Source organism: Mastigoproctus giganteus, chromosome 6 (genome assembly GCF_048544385.1).
Source record: "Mastigoproctus giganteus isolate SK-2022 chromosome 6, ASM4854438v1, whole genome shotgun sequence".
Lineage (NCBI taxonomy): Eukaryota > Metazoa > Arthropoda > Arachnida > Uropygi > Thelyphonidae > Mastigoproctus > Mastigoproctus giganteus.
Window position 1 is genome coordinate 190833045 of NC_143580.1, and position 24222 is coordinate 190857266.

Here is a 24222-nt window from a genome sequence, read left to right on the forward strand (position 1 = left end):
CCACACCACACTGATTCTATACTAACATGCATACCTTCTGAATTTGTGAAAGTGTTTGTCATGCTCAGATTGCTTCTGATAAGAAGCATGACCCCAACCACACTTTCTATTTTCCCATACCTTCCTAATGCATTGTAAGTACTATAGTAAAACCCATCACTCCCTATTTTCGGGTGACACAAAGTTTCTGTTAGCTCTATTATGTCAGTGTTAGTTGTCCTAACTAGGAGTTCAAATTCACTCATTTTTTTGATGACACTCTTTGCAGTACTGTGGGTACAATTAAGATTAAGCGTTCTCATATAGTTTACTACTCTGACACACCTCTAGAAGTTATTTATCTCATGTGAGCTAATTTTTTGTAATGTTTCCTTAGCATTAGCCTCCTGCCCATTTGAAATGTCCCTACCATCAGAACATTAGCATTAGTAGAGGCATTTGATGCAAGAAAGCAAGCTTATGCAGCATCAGCCAAAAAAAAAAAAAAAAAAAAAAAAACCCACTTCCACTTCACCCCTCTGTTCGTTCCAAATACCTGTCCAGCTGAGCCTTAAACTTATTTAGGCTATCAACCTCCACCACAAGGGATGGAAGTCTGTTCCACCAACCAACCACCCGCTGGCTAAAGGCAAATTTCCTCACGTCTATCCTACATCTGTCTTTCCTCAATTTGAATTTATGCCCTCTCAGGTGATTTTTCTGAGCTAGAGGAAGAATCCTATCAGCATTGAGCATGCTTAAACCATTCAAGGCTTTATACACCTCTATCAGATCACCTCGCTGGTGCCTAGTCTCCAGACACTGTAATTTGCAAAACTTAAGCCTTTCTTCGTAAGAGCACCCCTTTGTTCCATTCACTAATCTTGTTGCCCTTCTCTGTACTCGTTCCAGCAGCTCTACATCCCTCTTGAAATGAGGCCTCTAGACCTGTATACAGTACTCTAGGTGTGGCCTGACCATTGCCTTATACAATGGAATAATCACCTCCTTATCCCTGCTGGAAAAATTCCTGTATATCATTGACAATACTCCATGAGCTACTCTTGCAGCCCGTCTGCACTGCTCAGAGAACTTAATATCTGCCTGCACAACCACCCCCAAGTCCCTTTCATTCTCTACCACCGTCAGTGTAGTACCACAGAGTTGATACGTTGCTCTGGGGTTGCTGTTTCCCATGTGTAGTACTTTACATTTGTCAATGTTAAACTTCATTTGCCACCTCTCAGCCCATCTGCTCAACCTTTCCAGATCCTGTTGCAGCAGCATAGTGTCAGTAGTGTCCTTGACAACCCTGCCAACCTTTGTATCATCTGCAAACTTGGACATTAAGCTTGATATACCATCATCAATATCATTTATAAATACAGAAAACAATAATGGACCCAACACTGAGCCCTGAGGGACTCCACTAATAACATTAGTCCACGATGAGCAGTGTCCATTGATTACCACTCTCTGTCTTCTCCCCCTCAACCACCCCTTTATCCATAGCAGCAATTTGCCTCCAATGTCACACTGCTCCAATTTGTGTAGCAGTCTTCCATGTGCAACAGTATCAAAAGCCTTTCTAAGATCCAAGTATATAATATCAAAGTTATTCCCTGCATCCAGTTCTTTTGTGACTGCATCATAATATCCAATCAAGTTGGTCAGGCAAGACTTCCCCTTAACAAAACCATGCTGTGTCTGAGCTATAACTGAAGTCTTGTCTAAATGATCCTGCAGTGCTTCTTTAACCAGTGCCTCCATTAATTTTCCTGGAACAGAAGTTAAGCTCACAGGTCTATAATTACTTTTGTCAGCCTTTGATCCTCCTTTGTGAATTGGGGTCACATTTGCACATTTCCAGTCTATGGGTACCTCCCCTGAGTCCAAGGAAGCTCTCATAATTATGGCTAAGGGTTTGCTTACTTCCTTTGCTGCCTCCTTTAATATAACTGGATAGATCCCATCCACCCCAGGTGCCTTTTTTGTGTTTATCTTCAACAGTTTCTCCTCCACTTTACTCCCAGTTATTTCAAGATTCTGTAGCTTACTGCTAGAGTTGAATACACCTCTGGCATTCCCCTTGCTGAATAACTCCTCATGTGTAAATGTCGATGCAAAATATTCATTTAGTTTATTAGCTACCTGAGCAGGATCATCAACAGTTGACCCATCAATATCAAGTGGACCAATCTGATTCATCCCCTTCCTTCTAGAGTTAACATAAGTAAAGAACTCTTTGCTGTTTTTCTTTGCATCCCTTGCCAAGGATTTCTCGTAATCTGCCTTTGCCTGCCTAACCTCCTTTGTAACTTGGTTGCATATCAACTTGTATCTATCATAGGCTTCTGTGTCATGTGTTAATTTGTAAGTATCCCATGCATTTTTCTTCTCTGCCATATGCCTCATTAGTTCATCTGACATCCATTTTGGCCTAAACCTTGAACAATATTTCTTAGTTGGTATGTAAAGCCTAGTAGCTTCCAAGATAAGTTCTTTGAATGCTTCCCATTTTGAATTTGCTGTTGGTAACATCATCAGTTGGTCCCACTGTATAGAATTTAAATACTGTCTCAGTCCATCGTAGTCGCCTTTACGGAAGCAATAACCCTTCCCTTTACCCCTAATGGTAGTTACCTCTTTGAGTAAATCCCACTTCAGCACACTGTGATCACTGCCACCTAGTGGTTCGTTTATCTGCAGATTCTTAATGCATGAAGAATCACTGCTGATAATCAAATCAAGAGTATTACTCCCTCTAGTTGCCTCCCGAACATGCTGATGTAGAAAACAATCATCCAATAAATCCACAAAAGCCCTGCTAGTGTGTGAGTAACCAGCCCCCAAATTCCAGTCAATATCTGGGAAATTAAAATCTCCCATTATAAGACTCTCTGATTTACTGGCCCACTCTATTTCCCTGTACAGTTCCTTATTATACTCATCAGAGTCATTAGGCCTATAGCACACTCCTACTCTCAATTTTGATCTCCCAATGCTTATGCCACACCAAACTGACTCAACACTGCACTGTCCGGTGATGTCGACTGGCTTCACTTCCTTGGTTTTTATGTGTTTCTTAACTAATAGCATAACCCCTCCCCCCTTCCTATCCTGTCTATCCTTTCTGTAGACGTTGTACTCCCCAAATTGCAGTTCTGCATCCCTTATATCTGTATGACACCACGTCTCTGATATCCCAACAATATCTGCCTTTGATGTTTTGAGCAATACCTCAAATTCATCAAATTTATTTACTAAACTCCTAGCATTGGTGTACACGCAAGTATACCTGCACCTGTTTCTATTCTTAGCTACCCTAACACAACCCATGTGTTTACTTGTACCGCAATGGCTCCCAGCAGTCTCTGAAATACCATGCATCTTGTTTTGCAGGCTTCTACTCATTCTAATAGAAGCAGTGCAAGAATCTCTTTCACCTCTGCCAGTGGCTACTGTCAATCTATTGGTCTTTGTCTCCCCCCAAGCTAGCAGTTTTCCGACCCACCTAACACTGCCTCGATAGCATCAGCAAATATTCTTGCACCCTTTCTATTTAAGTGTATCCCATCCCTGTAGAAGCAATCTCTCCTGTTAACAAGTACAGTCCAGGCTGAAAAAAATTCTACCCCTTGAGCCTTGCACAATCTTTCCAGGGCCGAATTGATCGACAAGGCTCTCATCATATACTCCCTCCTATCGTGTCTGGGCAGAATTGCAGACACTTTCAAATTCAACCCTAATTCTCGGCTTTTGTTCAACAGTGACCTGTACTTGTTAAGTAATTCTGCCGGTCTCCTACTCTTAATATTATTAGTGCCAACGTGTACAACTATATCACCTTTTGTGCCCTTAAAAGATGATATTCGCTCTACAACGTCATCAACCTTTGCCCCTGGCAGACATACCCTGGTCATCTTGCTAATATTTGGCTGCTGCATCAACAGACAAGACCTCTTGAGGTATGCAAGCATTACTCTTACCCATATCAGATAAATGCATATCTGTATTAATCTCTATTCCCCCCAACCTCAGCTAGCAGTTTCTCCAAACCCTTAAGGTATCTTCAGTGATATTAACAAAAACCCTTGCAACACCTTTGTTCAAATGTATTACATCTCTACATAAAAGATTCTTTCTACATGCAAGTAAGGCTTTCATCATATAATCCCTCCTGTTATACTCAGATAGAATTGCAAACACAAAAATTCTGACCTAACTTGCAGCATTCTTTTAGCATGGTCCTATATTTATCTAAAAAATTATCGGTTTCTGTGTACTTTATATCATTAGTCGACACATAAATAATAATGCTCTCTTTACCCACCCACCTTAGATAATCTTTTGGTGACATCATTAAGTGTTGCTCCTGGCAATCACATCCTGATCTAGTACACCTCTCCTTATTACAGAAAAATGTTGCCCGTTTCCCTGACAATGGAGTCTTCTAATAAAACTAAATCCCTTTGAACCAGAGTAGTATACACTTGACTATTTTGTTCTGGAACCCTGAATTGGGTCAGAAAAAAATGGTCAAAATAGTAACCTGGCAGGTTACTAGATACTTGAGTCCATGATGAGTTCCCAGTGTTATTTTTCTCGAGGAAAAGTGCACATTTCTTCAGTGACTCAAAATTCTTCTAGCAATGCACAAAGTTTTAATGAGATTGGTACACTCCTTGCATCGGGAGAAAAGAAAAAAATCAGTTGAGCTATGATTGTCAAATAGGTTCACATGCTACAGTCTATTCAAGCAATAAATTCATGACTCGTGACAATTGCATTTTAGCATTAGCATTAGCATTAGTAGAGGCATTTGATGCAAGAAAGCAAGCTTATGCAGCATCAGCCAAAAAAAAAAAAAAAAAAAAAGTAACATAAATAAATAAAAATAACCACTTCCACTTCACCCCTCTGTTCGTTCGAAATACCTGTCCAGCTGAGCCTTAAACTTATTTAGGCTATCAACTTCCACGACAAGGGATGGAAGTCTGTTCCACCCACCAACCACCCGCTGGCTAAAGGCAAATTTCCGCACATCTATCCTACATCTGTCTTTCCTCAATTTGAATTTATGCCCTCTCAGGTGATTTTTCTGAGCTAGAGGAAGAATCCCATCAGCATTGAGCATGCTCAAATCATTCAAGGCTTTGTACACCTCTATCAGATCACCCCGCTGGTGCCTAGTTTCCAGACACTGTAATTTGCAAAACTTAAGCCTTTCTTCGTAAGAGAACCCCTTTGTCCCATTCACCAATCTAGTTGCCCTTCTCTGTACTCGTTCCAGCAGCTCTACATCCTTCCTGAAATGAGGCCTCCAGGCCTGTATACAGTACTCTAGGTGTGGCCTGACCATTGCCTTATACAAGGGAATAATCACCTCCTTATCCCTGCTAGAAAAATTCCTATATATCATTGACAATACACCATGAGCTACTCTTGCAGCTCGTCTGCACTGCTCAGAGAACTTCATATCTGCCTGCACCACCACCCCCAGGTCCCTTTCATTCTCTACCACTGTCAGTGTAGTACCACAGAGTTGATACGTTGCTCTGGGGTTGCTGTTTCCCATATGTAGTACTTTACATTTGTCAATGTTAAACTTCATTTGCCACCTCGAAGCCCATCTGCTCAACCTTTCCAAATCCTGTTGCAGCAGCATAGTGTCAGTAGTGTCCTTGACAACCCTGCCAACCTTCGTATCGTCTGCAAACTTGGACATTAAGCCTGATATACCATCATCAATATCATTTATAAATACAGAAAACAATAAAGGCCCCAATACTGAACCCTGAGGGACTCCACTAATAACATTAGTCCACGATGAGCAGTGTCCATTGATTACCACTCTCTGTCTTCTCCCCCTCAACCACCCCTTTATCCATAGCAGCAACTTGCCTCCAATGCCACACTGCTCCAATTTGTGCAGCAGTCTTCCATGTGCAACAGTATCAAAAGCCTTTCTAAGATCCAAGTATATAATATCAAAGTTATTCCCTGCATCCAGTTCTTTTGTGACTGCATCATAGTATCCAATCAAATTGGTCAGGCAAGACTTCCCCTTAACAAAACCATGCTGTGTCCTAGCTATAACTGAAGTCTTGTCTAGATGATCCTGCAGTGCTTCTTTCACCAGTGCCTCCATTAATTTTCCGGGAACAGAAGTTAAACTCACAGGTCTATAATTACTTGTGTCAGCCTTTGATCCCCCTTTGTGAATTGGGGTCACATTTGCACATCTCCAGTCAATGGGTACCTCCCCTGAGTCCAAGGAAGCTCTCATAATTATGGCTAAGGGTTTGCTTACCTCCTTTGCTGCCTCCTTTAATATAACTGGATAGATCCCATCCACCCCAGGTGCCTTTCTTGTGTTTATCTTCAACAATTTCTCCTCCACTTTGCTCTCAGTTATTACAAGATTCTCTAGCTTACTGCTAGAGTTGAATACACCTCTGGCATTCCCCTCGCTGAATAACTCCTCATGTGTGAATGTCGATGCAAAATATTCATTTAGTTTGTTAGCTACCCGAGCAGGGTCATCAACAGTTGACCCATCGATCTCAAGTGGACCAATCTGATTCATCCCCTTCCTTCTAGAGTTTACATAAGTAAAGAACTCTTTGCTGTTTTTCTTCGCATCCCTTGCCAAGGATCTCTCGTAATCTGCCTTCGCCTGCCTAACCTCCTTTGTAACTTGGTTACAGATCAACTTGTATCTATCATAGGCGTCCGTGTCACGTGTTAATTTGTATGTATCCCATGCATTTTTCTTCTCTGCCATATGCCTCATTAGTTCATCTGACAACCATTTAGGCCTAAACCTTGAACAATATTTCTTAGTTGGTATGTAAAGCCTAGTAGCTTCCACGATAAGTTCTTTGAATGCTTCCCATTTTGAATTTGCTGTTGGCAATATCATCAGTTGATCCCACTGTATAGAATTTAATACTGTCTCAGTCCATTGTAGTCACCTTTACGAAAGCAATACCCCTTCCCTTTACCCCTAATGGTAGTTACCTCTTTGAGTAACTCCCACTTCAGCACACTGTGATCACTGCCACCAAGTGGTTCATTTATCTGCAGATTCTTAATGCATGAAGAATCACTACTGATAATCAAATCAAGAGTATTACTCCCTCTAGTTGCCTCCCGAACATGCTGATGTAGAAAACAATCATCCAATAAATCCACAAAAGCCTTTGCTACTGTGTGAGTGACCAGCCCCCAAATTCCAGTCAATATCTGGGAAATTAAAATCCCCCATTATAAGACTCTCTGATTTACTGGCCCACTCTATTTCTCCGAACAGTTTCTTATTATACTCATCAGAGTCATTAGGCCTATAGCACACTCCTACTCTCAATTTTGATCTCCCAATGCTTATGTCACACCAAACTGACTCGACACTGCACTGTCCAGCGATGTCGACTGGCTTCACTTCCTTGGATTTTATGTGTTTTTTAACTAATAGCATAACCCCTCCTCCCTTCCTATCCTGTCTATCCTTTCTGTAGACATTGTACTCCCCAAATTCCAGTTCTGCATTTCTTATATCTGTGTGAAACCACGTCTCTGAAATCCCCACAATATCTGCCTTTGATGTTTTGAGCAATACCACAAATTCATCAAATTTATTTACTAAACTCCTAGCATTGGTGTACACACAAGTATACATGCACCTGTTCTTTTTCTTAGCTACCCTAACACAACCCATGTGTTTACTTGTACCCCAATGATTCCCAGCAATCTCTGAAATATCCTGCATCTTATTTTCCAGGCTGCGGCTCATTCCAATAGAAGCAGTGCAAGAATCACTTTCACCTCTGCCAGTGGCTACTGTTAATCTATTAGTCCTTGTATCCCCCCAATCTAGCAGTTTTCCGACCCACCTAACATTGCCTCGATAGCATCAGCAAACATTCTTGCACCCTTTCTATTTAAGTGTATCCCATCCCTGTAGAAGCAGTCTCTCCTGTTAACAAGTACAGACCAGGCTGAAAAAAATTCTACCCCTTGAGCCCTGCACAATCTTTCCAGGGCCGAATTGATTGCCAGGGCTCTCATCATATACTCCCTCCTATCGTGTCTGGGCAGAATTGCAGACACTTTCAATTTCAACCCTAATTCACGGCTTTTTTTCATCAGTGACCTGTACTTGTCAAGTAATTCCGCCGGTCTCCTACTCTTAATGTCATTAGTGCCAACGTGTACAACTATATCACCTTTTGTGCCCTTAAAAGATGATATCCGCTCTACAACGTCATCAACTTTTGCCCCTGGCAGACATACCCTGGTCCTATTCCACCTATCCTTTTTACAAAGCATGTTTCCCGTTTCCCTGACAATAGAGTCACCAACAACTACTAGTTCCTTTGGGACCAGCGCATTCTGCCTTGGGGGTTGCCGCTGTGTTCCGCGATGACCAAGTGCAAGCTCTGGCATTGGTGTGGGCAGCTGAGAGCTTGATGGGCCCCTCACTTGTAATCCTTCGAGGGCATCCACCCTATCCTTCAAGCTCTCATATAGGCCCATAACAACGCTGAGTTGTCGCCTTATCTCCTTACACTCCTTGCATCGCACACACACAAAGACATCCCCCATGGCAGTATCATGTCCCATACTTGACTGCTCCGCAAACATCAAGCAAATAGTGCATCTTACAAGGCTGTGATTCAGAGGACAACTGCCCCCCTCAGTTCTCCCCTGGGCCACAGCATTCCCATTAGCTTGAGCCCTTTGCTTTGCTGCTCTGGTTTGAGTCATGATTTAGATTTACTTTCAATAAAATTTCAATTTCTGTACAAAATTAAATCCTAAACTTGTATCCAAACACAGTTATAACGCTATATTTATGTTTCAGTAACGAGTGTTATCTACGGAATATTTACGTTTCAGTAACGAGTGTTATCTACGAAATATTTACGTTTCAATAACGAGTGTTATCTGCGAAATCCCTTTATATAACTTTCGTATCAAGTTATCTATTAATTATTTGTTTTTACTAATTATTTATGTTACGTAACCTAAGTGGTTATATGTATAATTAATTATGTTAAATAAAATTAATTATATTACGTTTGTAATCTAAGTCGTTATATGTATTTATTTAAACGTACAATTTAACTGCTAACGAAGTTCAACTAACGCTATCTAGTACGGTATATCGTATCACAAAGGCGGGAAAATTACGAACGGTTAGCGGAGTTGAAACACGTGGAAACCTTTACCGATACTTTTATGCAATTACAATGCCGAGTAAAGAATAAATACACCAAATTAATCAGAAAATCACAAAATGATGTTATACTACTAAATTTAAATCAAAAGTTTTAGAAAAACAATAATTTCAAATCAGTAAATAAGAAAAATCCACTTAGCGGCTTTGAAAACGACCGTCTCTAGATTTCCTTCTGAATCACGACATCCACAAATGAAGTACTCAATGTGGACCTTTTAGCAACCATTGTTAAGGTAAGAATTAAATTTACTAAATATTATAGAATGAACTTTACAAAATATAACTGATAAATTTTAAAAAATAATAAAATACAATAATTAAACAGATACCAAAATTTATGAATTACTGAACTTAAGAATTTAAATTTAGATGGAAACTAAAAGAATTTAACTTAACCGGAATTAGCTTTACAAAATAACACAGCAAGTAACTTACAAAATTATCAAAATTAAATTTACAGTATATTAAAGAATTAAGCAAAACCAAAAATTAGTCTACTGCATTCCAGGGGCGGCTCGTCCCATAGGCACTGCAGCACCCCCCAGCTATTTAAATCTAGATATACAGTGAATGGAGTTATATGAAATTTTGTGAAAAACAATACAATGCAATGAGTATTTTTATTTTTATTAACAGGACCCACATATAGTATGCGCATCCTCTATTTCCAGTAATCATTTCAATAATAAACGAATAAAAACACAAAATCTTTTGCAACTTTGAAGTTTAATTAACCATAGGCCTCACTGTGTACCAGGTAGTAACACATTTTGCATTCCAGTGAACATCAACTCATAATATAACTTCAACTTACCAAGTTCAAGCTCAATTTGCAATTAAGCTGTAATCACATAATTACACTGTTGAACGTTGAGTATTGACTTAACACTGATATTATTTAGTTACTTAATGGGAATTTGGGTGAATAACAAAAAGACACTGACATTGTGGCTACACAGCCATCATGGTCAACGATGAAATCTACACTGCACACTTTACAGTGACTTTGATTCGTTTCACCCATAAAAAATGTATATTGGCAAGTTGCCATTATATTTTGAGGTGATGTGTAAGTAAAACATTATTTCTACGACACATGATTTTGTAAAATTTGTTTTGATCGTGGCCTCCATGCTTGCCCATGAAGTAAATCGCGTTACAGTGAATAAATTTCAGCAACTTAATTTTTCACAATTATCTCTCCAAGAAAAAAATGCGCTTGAAAAAGAAGACCACCCCCACACCAAAGATTCAAATTTCTCAGCAGGGAATAAGTAATAATAAGAAATATATTCATAGTTTTAAAACTGAATAGTACCAAAGGAAAAGTTGGCTTTGTGGTTGTGAAATTAAAAATGCATTGGTATGTTTTCCATGTTTACTGTTTGCAGGTGACTTAATCTGGGCAAAAAGTGACTTTACAAACATAAACAGAATGAAAGAAAAAAACTCTAAAACATGAGAGTTCAAAGAAACATATAATGTGATTTCACTATCGCTTTTAGGAAGCGTAAATATTAAAGAACAGCTTAGTGAGGCTACAGACTTTCGATCTGCAAGCATAACAGAAAAGATACCAAGAACCTTGAGGTATTATCTAAAATAATAGACTGTATTAAATTTTGTGAACAGTTTGAAATTCCTTTACATGGACATGATGAAAAAGACAATTCTAATAATCCAAGAGTATTCAGAGAATTAATAAATTGTGCCTGAACATTAGATTCCAATTTAAAGAACCATTTAGAAAGTATTGCAGCATTTAAAGGCATTTCAAAAACTATTCAGAATGATATTCTTGACTGTTTGCTGCAAATATGCCAGGATGAAATAAAAAGAGAAATTAAAGAAGCTTCATTTATAGTTGTCATGGCTGATGACACAACAGATGTTTCAGAACATATACACATGATAATTGTTCTGAGATATGAACTGAATGGAGACATTTTTGAGTGTTTTGGGGGTTTTTTCACTCGGGAAAAGCAAATGGCAGACAGAATATCGAAGTGCATTCTAGATCAGTTAGACATAATCCTTGAAGGAAATACTCAAAAACTGGTTGCTCAAACATTTGATGGCACGTGTGATGAAAGGCAAGAAAGGGGAAGTTCAGGCTAAAATAAAAGAAGTGTACAAAAATGCACATTTTATTCACTGCTGTGCACACCAATTGAATCTGATGATGAGAAATGTAGAAAGTAGTACCCGAGATTCAAGAATATTCTTTTCAAACTTCATGTCGATACCAACATTTTTCTCGAGATCACCACAGCATCTCTCTGTTCTCAGAAAGCATATGGACAGCCATGTTGCCCGACCCCTACTACAAGATGGAACTTCAATATACGCAACGTGAACAGTGTTTATGAAAATTTTGAATCCTTAAAAAAGTGCATGAAGGAACTACAAGTGACAGCAAACACAGATAAGACAATTTCAGAAGCAACTGGAATTTTGCACATCTTGAGTAATGAAAAATTCGAGTTCTGGTTAGAACTTTTCCATCAGATAATGCCTTGAAATTGAGGCAGTTAAAATACATGAATATATATAGGAAACTAAGAATGCCATTTTAATAATCAGGAATTCAATGTACTGTGAAAATCCTTCAAAAACACTCACGATTGAAGTGAAGGAAGTATGCGACTATATTATATAAGTGTTGACATAGGTGAGAGATATTTTTATGAAGTAATTTAATTGCTGCTAAATTGTTTAACAAGGAGAGCTATGTTATTTTTCATACAAAAATGTCCATGGAAGAGGTACGAGAGACTACTGAGGCATATCCCATGATTGAAAGAGAAAAACTTCTTATGGAATTACAAGTTTTCTATAGCAGACATGATCTACAAAATTATAGCAAATTAACTGACTTGCTGAAATTTATCTCAGAAAATAATCTAGCTGAAATTCTTGGTGAACTTACAAAACTCATAAAAGTTCTTTTGCCCATTCCAATGATTACTTCAGAGCCCGAATGCTGCCATTCAACATTAAAAAGAATAAAAACATTTTTAAGGAGCACTACGAATCAGGAAAGGCTAAATTGTCAAGCAATGCTTTCAATAGAAAAAAATTTGGTCAACAGTGCACCAAACTTGAATGAAAAAATTACTAATCTATTTTCAAAAAATAAAAACCGAAGGATGGATTTTGTTTTTAAATAAAAGTTCAAGTCTGTTAATGGTAAATGTCTAGTTAATGTTTTGTAGTATTTTTAACTTTCTTATTATTATTACTGTATGTCTTATAACAAAGGCAATTTAATGTAACTTTAAGGCGCAGCACCCCGAAACATCAAAGTACGAGCCGCCACTATTGCATTCTTTATTCAAGCTGCTAATCCATGAGGTTTTAATCCACTCCTCTATAGAGTAAAAAGAGAAAGACTGCCAACCTAAATTTACTTGAAAAAATTTAATGTGCTGAATGATGTTTATTTTGTGCAGCTACATTTTTTTTTTTTTTTTTTTTTGTAATTTGACACATACACACTTGAATTTATGTGCAAAATTGAATTATTTATTTATTCAGGTAAATTTTCACTGCCATAAAACAATAATTTTCTGACATTAAATTCATAACCAAAAAGTGTCTTTCACAAAAAAATGCTCAAAACATTTATTGAAAACTTTTAAACCAATTTCCGATGTATGGTTTTTTTATCTGGAAGGATAAACCCCCATACGTTGGAAATTCTGGAAGAAAAACATATCTTCTCGTGTTAATCTCGGAAGATAGGAAAACTGATTATATAATTTTTAATTTCCAAACTGTCAGTATATGTCTGTAATGTTGTAGCCTAGTGATACTTAAAAACATTTTTTTTTTTTTTTATCATTAACTGTATTGCATCTTTACTGTGTTATTAATAATATCTCATCTACATTCCCCTTTTCTACTTCCTTTTAAATCTTGTCACTGATGGAGTTGGCACCTCCATAGGCAGGTGGGCAGGAGCGGTAGTGCGTAGCACATGCTTCTTGATTAGACCAGGGTTTGAGCCCATGACCACCAAATACGAAGGATGCAGAAAGGTCAGGGAATGACCACCGCATATCCCCAGAGCAATATGGCCTTAGTTGCTAATGCTCCTAAAAACCAAATAACAACAACTGATGGAGTTGATGCAGATATCAACAGAAATGTTTGATATTCATATATTTTTTTATCTATTTCTAGATACTTAAACCTATAATTTGAAAAGTTATATATATGAATTAATTACTCTGATTCTGATGATATATTTTTGCTCCATGCAGTTTAATTAACATATCTACATAGTATGATGCTCTTATTGTGATTATATTACTGGTTTTCCACTTTTACACAATGATAACACATTTTACTTATATAAGATGTTCATTTATAACTATATTTTTTGTGACTAGTCATCCATAATTTGTTTTATGTTTTTTTTTTATTTTTCTTCAGTTAAAATTTATCATTGATTTAAGAAATTTTTTGAAGAACTAATAAGGGTTTAGCGCTGAAAGCCTTAGACAACAGGAAATTTACCAGGCAAATAAGTTAGTGCAAAGCATCATTTTAGTAAATCGTAGTAAATCACCAAAGTAGGTGAAATGGCATCATTTCTGTTACATCTCATATTGTGAATGCCTTCACAATGAGTTGCCTGTTATTGCACTACCTCAAACAAGCAATGCTTCCCCAGTAGAGAAGACTAATGTTACTTATTCTCAACAGATACACCACCAGACGGCACCATTTCAAAGCTTTTTGGCTTCTCATCGGTGGGTGGGTAGGTACCCCAGTGATACAATGAGTGACCATCCCAGTTATGAAGTTTAACTCCACAATATGAGAGATGCCAGATGGTGTAGTACTAAAAAAGGGTTTAGGGCTGAAAGCCTCAGACTATGAGAAATTTATTAGATGAATAAGTTAGTGCAAAGCATCATCAGGAGAGGGCGCTGACTCTATTTAAAAGTTACAGCTGACAGTTACAGGCTCCGCAAAAACGATAAGTGTTTGCCTTTTATTTACATGATTGTTGTTTTATATTGTACTTAATACGTAGTCATATAGTTATAGTTACGCTGGTTATTTTTTATTTTAATTTAGATAAAGAGTTTTGTGGATTTTACTTACGATAGGTAAAACCGTTATTTTTGTTCGATTTTTGTAGCCATTGTTTTTGTATATAGGGAATTCAAAGTTTTTGTAGGGAATTCAAATTTTTTAATTGAGGTAGCTCTAACGCATAATTATATAGTAATACGCTTCACTGTTTCTATTTCATAGTTTCTATTCAAATACTACTGACATTTAATTTATTGATTTTATTAATTTAAACTACCATGCCCCGAACTAGAGCAGCAAAGCAACGGGCACAAAGTGGCAGGAGTGTTGTGACTCGGGGGAGAACTGAGGGGGGCGATTCTCCAACGCGTCACAGCCTAAAAAAATGTGCAACTTGTGAAATGTTTGCCGAACTCTCTGGAACGGAACATGATATTGCCATGGGGGATGTCTTTGTGTGTGCGCGATGTAAGGAGTGTAAGGAAATCAGGCGACAACTCAGCGTTGTTATGGGCCTATATGAGAGTTTGAAGGACAGGGTGGATGCCCTCAAAGGAAATAAATTGAGGGGCCCATCAAGCTCTCAGCTGCCCACATCAACGCCAGAGCTTGCACTTGGTCATCACGCAACACAGCGGCAACCCCCAAGGCAGAATGCGCTGGTCCCACAGGAACTATTAGTTGTTGGTGACTCTATTGTCAGGGAAACGGGGAATATGCTATGTAAAAAGGATAGGTGGAACAGGACCAGGGTATGTCTGCCAGGGGCAAAGGTTGATGACGTTGTAGAGCGGATATCATCTTTCAAGGGCACAAAAGGTGATATAGTTGTACACGTTGGCACTAATGATATTAAGAGTAGGGGACCGGCAGAATTACTCAACAAGTACAGGTCACTGTTGAAAAAAAGCCGAGAATTAGGGTTGAACTTGAAAGTGTCTGCAATTCTGCCCAGACACGATAGGAGGGAGTATATGATGAGAGCCTTGTCGATCAATTCGGCCCTGGAAAGATTGTGCAAGGCTCAAGGGGTAGAATTTTTTTCAGCCTGGACTGTACTTGTTAACAGGAGAGATTGCTTCTACAGGGATGGGATACACTTAAATAGAAAGGGTGCAAGAATATTTGCTGATGCTATCGAGGCAGTGTTAGGTGGGTTGGAAAACTGCTAGCTTGGGGGGATACAAAGACTAATAGTTTAACAGTAACCGCAGGCAGAGGTGAAGGTGATTCTTGCACAACTTCTATTAGAATAAGAAGCGACCTGGAGCGAGGGGTGTTGGGGGTTTCAGGGACGGATGGCAGTCATCCTGGAATAGTTGGGTATATGGGATGTGTTAGGGTAACAAGGAATAGGCATAGGAGCATGTATGCTTGCATGTATACCAATGCTAGAAGTATAGTAAATAAATTTGATGAATTTGAAGTGTTGGTCAAGACATCAAAGGCGGATATTGTTGGGATAGCAGAGACGTGGTGTCACAAAGATATAAGGAATGCAGAACTGGAATTTGGGGAGTACAATGTGTACAGAAAGGATAGACAGGACAGAAAGGGAGGAGCTGTTATGCTGTTAATTAAGAAAAACATAAAATCAAAAGAAGTGCATCCAGATATAGATGGACAGTGCACTGTTGAGTCAGTTTGGTGTGACATAAGCACTGCAAAAGCAAAGATAAGAGTAGGAGTGTGTTATAGGCCTAATGACTCGAATGAGTACAATGAACAATTGTACAGAGAAATAGAGTGGGCCAGTAAATCAGAATGTCTTATAATGGGGGATTTTAACTTCCCAGATATTGACTGGAACTTGTGGGTTGGTCACTCACACACTAGTCAGACTTTTGTGGATTTATTGGATGATTGTTTTCTGCAGCAGCATGTTCGAGAGGCAACCAGAGAAAGTAATACTCTTTATCTGGTTATCAGCAGTGATCATTCGTGTATTAAGAATTTGCAGATAAAGGAACCACTAGGTGGCAGTGATCACAGTGTGCTGAAGTGGGATTTACTCAAAGAGGTAACTTCCGTCAGGGGTAAAGGAAAGGGTTTTTGCTTCCGTAAAGGGGAGTACAGTGGTCTCAGACAGTTTTTAAATTCTGTACAGTGGGATCGACTGACGATGTTACAAACAGTAAATTCTAAGTGGGAAGCATTCAAGGAATTAATCGTGGAAGCTACTAGACTTTTCATACCGATGAAGAAATATTTTTCAAGGTTTAGGCCTAAATGGTTATCAAATGAACTAATGAGACTCGTGACAGAGAAGAAAAATGCATGGGATGCATATAAATTATCAGGCGACGCAGAAGCCTGTAGCAGATATAAGCTAGTCTGTAATCAGGTCACAAAGGAGGTTCGGCAGGCAAAGGCGGATTACGAGAAATCTTTGGCAAAAGATGCTAAGAAAAACAGCAAGGATTTCTTTACTTATATAAACTCTAAAAGGAAGGGGCTGAATATGATTGGTCCACTTGACATCGATGGTTCGACTGTTGATGATCCTGCTCAGATAGCAAACAAACTGAATGAGTATTTTGCATCTACATTCACACGTGAGGAATCATTACAGTTTGAAAATGGAAGAAGGTTATCAAATTGTAGCAGTGTGCTTAATGATTTTGTAATAACTGAGAGCAAAGTGGAGGAGAAATTGTTGAAGTTAAACATAAGAAAGGCACCTGGGGCGGATGGGATCTATCCAGTTATATTAAAGGAGGCGGCAAAGCAACTAAGCAAACCCTTAGCCATAATTATGAGAGCATCCTTGGATTCAGGGGAGGTTCCCACGACTGAGATGTGCAAATATATCCCCAATTCACAAAGGAGGTTCGAAGGGTGACACGAATAATTACAGACCAGTTAGTTTAACTTCTGTTCCGGGTAAAATAATGGAGTCACTGGTTAAAGATGCATTGCAGGATCATCTAGACAAGACTGCAGCAATAATTCAGACACAGCATGGGTTTGTTAAGGGAAAGTCTTGTCTGACAAATTTGATTGGTTATTATGATGTGGTCACAAAGGAACTGGATGCAAAAAATAATTTTGATATCATATACTTGGATTTCAGGAAAGCTTTTGCTGTTGCGCATGGAAGACTACTGTACAAATTGGAGCAGAATGGTATTAAGGGTAAGTTGCTACAATGGATAAAAGGATGGTTAAGTGGGAGAAGACAGAGGGTGGTAATCAATGGGTGCTGCTCTTCGTGGACTAATGTTATTAGTGGAGTCCTACAGGGTTCGGTGTTGGGTCCACTGTTGTTTTGTATATTTATCAATGATATTGATGAAGGTATATCAGGCTTAATGTCGAAGTTTGCAGATGACACGAAGGTTGGCAGGGTTGTTAATGACAGTAATGGCAGTGTGCTACTGCAACAGGATCTAGATAATTTGGGCAGATGGGCTAAGAAGTGGCAACTGAAGTTTAACCTTGACAAATGCAAAGTACTGCATATGGGTAGAAGTAACCCCAGAGAAACGTACCAACTGTGTGGTACTACACTTAAGGTGGTAGAAAATGAAAAAGACCTGGGAGTAATTGTGCAGTCAGATATGAAGTTTTCTGAGCAATGTAGACAGGCTGCTAGGGCAGGTCATGGGGTTTTGTCAATGATATATAGGAATTTTGCTAGCAGGGAAAAGGAGGTGATTGTCCCTCTGTATAAGGCAATGGTCAGGCCACGCCTTGAGTACTGCGTACAGATCTGGAGGCCTCATTTTAGGAAGGATGTAGATTTGCTTGGGCGTGTACAGAGAAGAGCAACACGATTGGTGAGGGGAATGAAGGGATCCTCTTACCAAGAGAGGCTTAAGTTCTGCAAATTGCAGTGGCTGGAGACTAGGCACCTGCGCGGTGATCTGATTGAGGTCTATAAGGCCTTGAATGGGTTGAGCACGCTGAATTCTGATGGGATCCTCCCACTTGTTCAGAATACGAACCTACGGGGACATAAGTTCAAATTAAGAAAGGATAGATGTAGAATAGATGTGCGGAAATTTGCCTTTAGCCAGCGGGTGGTTAATTGCTGGAACAAACTTCCATCTGTCGTTGTGGAAGTTGATAGGTTAAATAAATTTAAGGAGGAACTGGACAGGCAATTGGAGGGTATGGTGTGATTTTTTTTTTTTTTTTTTTGGCTGATGCTGCATAAGCTCCTACACTTGCTTTCTTGCATCAGGTGCCACTACTACTACTACTACTACTACTTCATTGTTTTAACAAACAATGTCACCTTGGTGATTATAAACTAAAATGATGCTTTGCACTAACTTGTTTGTATAGCAATATTTTAATTAAAATAATTGTAATAATTTATAAAAAAAAAAAGGGCCAAAAAATTTATTTTCAAGGTAGACAAACTGGACATTGAATTTAAAAGATTGACTTTGTAATAAGTTTAAGCAGTCACAGAACTTAATTGTGTCTTAAATAAATGATCTTAATTAAATAAATAAATAAGACCCTTTTCCTGATATTAAAATATGCCAGGTGTTTAGACTGGTTTTATATCTATGTTTTAACATTGATTTTTATGGCTTAGTTTTCATAAAATAATTATTTCAGAGCTTTTTTTTTCCCCTCCCCCCTCCCAGGCTTTGTGCCCATTTCCTATAGGTGAAATATCCCAGGAACTTCACAGATATAAACAAGCTAAAAGTGAGTTTTCCTATATAAAAGTTGTCTGTATTTTATGCAGCTCTTTACTCTGAATACATAGTTTCTTTTCTATATATATTTGGATGTAGTTTCTTTTCTATATATATTTGGATGTTTCCCACGTGTAACATGGCATTACATTTTCCAGGCCGTGAATCGATTATAACAGGAAATCAATTCCTGGTCTTAACAGTGGAGAAGCTGGTGATATCACAAAATGACTAAATAGTTTCTAAAAGTGTCTGTATGATTGGCTTCCTGTTAATATGAATTGAGTTTTTTGTATGGGGGAAGGTGTTATTAGTGCAGGGGATAGCTGCTGTTTCACTTATGAACCATATACTCAAATAAATATGCTTAACTTAATTTCTAGAGACGAAAACCTGATTGCTCTTTAAATAACTCATGAATTAAAGTGCTCTCTCTCTCTCTCTCTCACATCAATCCAAAAATATCTGCTCTACACAAAATGTCTTTGGTCTCTAAAATGTTTACTCAAATATTTAGATTTAACATGGGCTATACTGTTTTTGCTTAATACTGAGCTTGAAAAACAATGTTTGCCAAAATCAGCTACACAATCTAAAAGTGAGTTTTCCTATATAAAAGTTGTCTCTATTTTATGCAGCTCTTTACTCTGAATACATAGTTTCTTTTCTATATATATTTGGATGTTTCCCACGTGTAACATGGCATTACATTTTCCAGGCCGTGAATCGATTATAACAGGAAATCATAACAGGAATAGCACCTAAAAGCAAGTTTATATATATATATATAGAATATTATTAGAAAAAGTAAATCAATCCAATAATAATACCATCATGGACCTAATAAAACGCAAAAAAAAAAAAAAAAAAAAAAATTATTATTATCGCTTTTTACCGACAATCTAGATGACTTCAACTGGGGCCAACCACCCAGAATGAAGGCAAAAAACGACAAAAAGTTCTCTGTTTCTGTGATGATCAATATATGCTAAGTAATTTAAATCTAAACCAAATATAAACTAGTATAGGTCAAATATAAATCGAATGATGATAAAAATTAAGAAAAAATTTTGAAATATTAGAATCAAAGGTAAGAAATATAAGTAAAATATAAATGTAAGCATATATTAATCATCGTTGACCCGACAGAGAACATAATTTAATGATTAAAATAAGATTAAATATATAATACATGCTACATTTGACCGTATCTAGGACATAATATAATAGTCGTCAAAATAATATGTGGTGCGCCTTTTGTGATGGATACGGTAAAAATAAATAAATAATTAAATTAACGCAAAGAGAAACATGCAGATAGTAAGAAGAAAAACTAAAGGAGTAGGAATAATAGAACCTGAACTCCACAAAGGCGAAAAATAGTGGTATAGATAAGAAATAGTTTCTCCTACGTCCTCGGATTGCCCTAATAATTTTGGAGAAATAAAAATAAAGAGTGTAGGACAGTTTAAAGACATTGCAAGATATAAGTTGTGGCTCGGGTATGCCCGGGATCGCAAACCCGTTCCTGTAGTAGGACCCTGAGCTGAATTTGCATGTTATCTCAGCGTGAATTTAAGTAAATTTAAATGAATTTAACTATATGTATTAAAAAAAAAAAAATGATACACTGTAATTTGCAAGCCAGTGGGTACAAGTTTTCTACGCCGTAAGACACCAAGAATGCAAAGTGTATCCTATGTACATATATACATGGCACTAAATATGACAATTAAATTGAAAATTATATTGAAACAATAGGTTCAGAAAACAAATTTTTGAAATTAATTATGCTTATTGCTTTCCTGAAGTGATATTTCAGGTAAGCGATAGGGAAATTATTATTAATCAACTTGCCGTACAACGCTGTTAAGCCTGTTGAACAATTTTTATTACTATTGCAGATATAAGCAATCCTTAAACATTGCGATAAAATTATATTAGCATGCACTGATTTTGATATATTAGATTTCCAGTTTGTAAGGCTGACTACGTTAAAATTAAATGCATCTCTTTTATTATATACGTTTACGTCTATTTTATTATTGTGGAATATTTCTATATGAAGATCCAAGTAATTTGCTATAGTATCAGAACTATTAGTTTTTTCCAATACAAGTTCTACTGGATATAATTTACTGTAATCCTGGACAAAATGTGGACAATTAAAAACACATATATCATCTACGTATCTGTATATAAGCAGGTTATCTTGGAATTCTCTTTCTGTATAATGTAGATAAAGGTTTGCGATTATGCTTGATGCTGGACTTCCCATAGGGGTGCCAGTCACTTGTAAGTATAACGAAGTTCCGTCATGTACATAATTATTAAAGATGCATAATTTTATTAGAGAATCCCAATAGGTTAAATCAACCTTTATAGCATTTTTATTTTCTAAATATAGTTTCTGGAGGACGACTTTTAAATTATCAAGATTAATGCTCGTAAATAGACTGTTAAAGTCAAATGTTTGTATTTGATGAATATTGTTATTTTTTATAGCATTTATGATCGGTAAGTTATTATTTAATATAATAGTTTTATTTAAGTTATTTAATATAATTTTAAGTAACTTTTCTAACGTTTTTCCGGGAAATTTAGCATAACTATCTCTACATGATGTTATGAATCTAAAAGCAATGGGTGATTTATGAAATTTGGGTATGCAATATATAAATGGATATTTTAGGTTATTATACTTTAACTTTAATTTTTTATGCAATGCAATTAATTTTTTGATTATTATATTAGAGGAAGATGTTATCTGTTTATATGTACGGCTAGACTGTAGTTCATTTTTTATAATATCTATATAATATGATTTACATATGATTGCATAATTGCAAGCAGCTTTGTCAACGGGAGTTATTATAAAATGTTCATGTATATCTTTGAGCTGCCTATTTATTAATTTGGTATTATATAAATTATCCTGTATGAATTTCAATTGATTATATTTGTTAGATATGATATTAAGCATTGTAAATAACCACATGTGATAAGCTTCAACCGGTATATTATGTTTGTATGCTGATCTTATGCAGTATTTTAGTAAATCTAGATATAACAATTTTTTAAAGTTAGATTTATTAATAGGTGGATTAGGTCGAAATTTAAAACCCAGTGATAAAATATCTCTAAGTTCTGGATATGGGATTATATCTAAATTGCCGGTTATAATGTGATTATGGTTAGGATCCACGTATCTATGAAATGAAGGTTTGTGACAAACACATGTATCCTGTCCGATGTTAATATTGTGAAGGTTTGTAGCTATTGTTTTATAGTTACACGCTTTAAGACCAAATGGTTTAGAATATCTAAATCTGATATTAATATGTAAGTTATTAATAGGCAGCAAGTCATTACGTAAATTAATAGTTTTATGTATATCTAAATCATCCATCATTTTATTTTGAAAGTATAAGATGAGGACAGAGTTTTCCGGCTGCTTGCTAACATTCAAAATATTAATTCTGAATTTAAAAATATCCAATATAATGTGCATAAGGTGAGAGGATGCAAACACGTAATCATTGGTTTTTCTATTTAGTGCTTTTAGTACACTAAGTTTAATACTGAAAAGTGTGTTGTGTATTTTACTAATATTTATAGGATCCGTGTCCCACATTTTGAATAAATCTATAAAGTCTCCTAGATGTTCTCGGTTGCTTTTATATGTGTTGGATTTACTATATTTCCTATTGCGATTATATTTACGAAGTTTGGCAATTTGAAACATATTATAAACACAAATATCTTTTAAATTATTCGTCATATATTTTTGATTAAATTTATTATTTAGACCGTATGGATATAGTGTTTAATATCTTTTAAATTATTCGTCATATATTTTTGATTAAATTTATTATTTAGACCGTATGGATATAGTGTTTTATATTGTAACATGCTAATTTCTTCTTGCAATAATCTTTCATTTGCGTTGTTAATTACGTTAAGTATTGAAATGAAAATATTACCAAAAGTATGTTTTTGGAAATGTCTGAATTCAATAACATGTTCCAGATTACCTGTTTTCTTACAGGATTTGTTATTATAAGTTTTAATATCGGAATGATGAAGGTTCATTCTAATATTTAGTTTATTGCTAGTTTGACCAATATATTTAACATTGCATGTACGACAGGTGATCATATATATAACATTATTCATTTTACTTAATATGTGTGAATTCGTATTCATTGTAGCATGATTTGGATGCATATAGGGGCAAGTAAGACATAATTTGTTATTACAAGGTTGAAATTTAAGAGATGGTAATCGGATATTAGTGCCAGAAGCATTATATGCTAAACTGCTCTGTAAAGTGTGTGATATTTGTGTATGTGTCAATGTATTAACATGGTTAGGATTACTATCCAGGGCAACAGTAGTATCCTCGGTCACTTTTATGCTACTCTGCCGATGTAGTATATTATTATTTTTATATTTAAGTGACATAATAAGCACAAAGTTAATATAAAATAAAATAAAAGCAAAGTTAATATAAAATAAAATCAAGATGCGCAATCATAGGTCAGACCTATACTGGTTTATATTTGGTTTAGATTTAAATTACTTAGCATATATTGATCATCACAGAAACAGAGAACTTTTTGTCGTTTTTTGCCTTCATTCTGGGTGGTTGGCCCCAGTTGAAGTCATCTAGATTGTCGGTAAAAAGCGATAATAATATTTTTTTTTTTTTTTTTTTTTTGTTTTATTAGGTCCATGATGGTATTATTATTGGATTGATTTACTTTTTCTAATAATATTCTATAGACATTATGGGTGTATTGCATGATTGCTTGCAACTGCATTAACCCATAAATATTAGTTATTGTCTTTTTAACTTTCTTTCTTTCCTTTTTTATCACTAATATAACTATTAATATATATATATATACATTTCCTATTTGGCCATTATAATATAATATATATTATAATATATCAATACAATCATTTATGACTCTACACAACTATGTAGAAAGGCACTGAGCGCCACTTAAAAAACATCTTTCACAGGTTCAGATAATTTCACATGCTCCGTCCATTGCTTACTATACATATCTTAGTATTTTAATCTAATACTAAACTTGCTTAAAATTACATACATTGTTTTAAATTTCTGCTATTATTAACTATCTCAATAAACTGTAATCTCTACTACCTCTGTGCCATTCTAGATCAGTTACATACATATGCACTGTATGACCAAAAGTATTTTGACACTCCTCTATAAATAGTAGTACTAGTAATGGCAAACAAAGCAAGAAATCAAGCTTTATATCGCAT

General features: G+C 36.4%; 1 protein-coding gene across 4 annotated transcripts in view; it reads left to right on the forward strand.

Annotated features, from left to right (window-relative positions):
• LOC150084832 (2-oxoadipate dehydrogenase complex component E1) overlaps positions 1-24222 on the forward strand; it is a 608625-nt gene that overhangs the window by 506908 nt on the left and 77495 nt on the right. For all 4 annotated transcript variants that reach the window (XM_090376637.1, XM_090376633.1, XM_090376636.1 and 1 more), the window contains one exon: positions 18871-18934. In XM_090376637.1, the coding sequence (XP_090232763.1) occupies positions 18871-18934 (64 nt within the window). The remainder of the gene's footprint in view (positions 1-18870; positions 18935-24222) is intronic.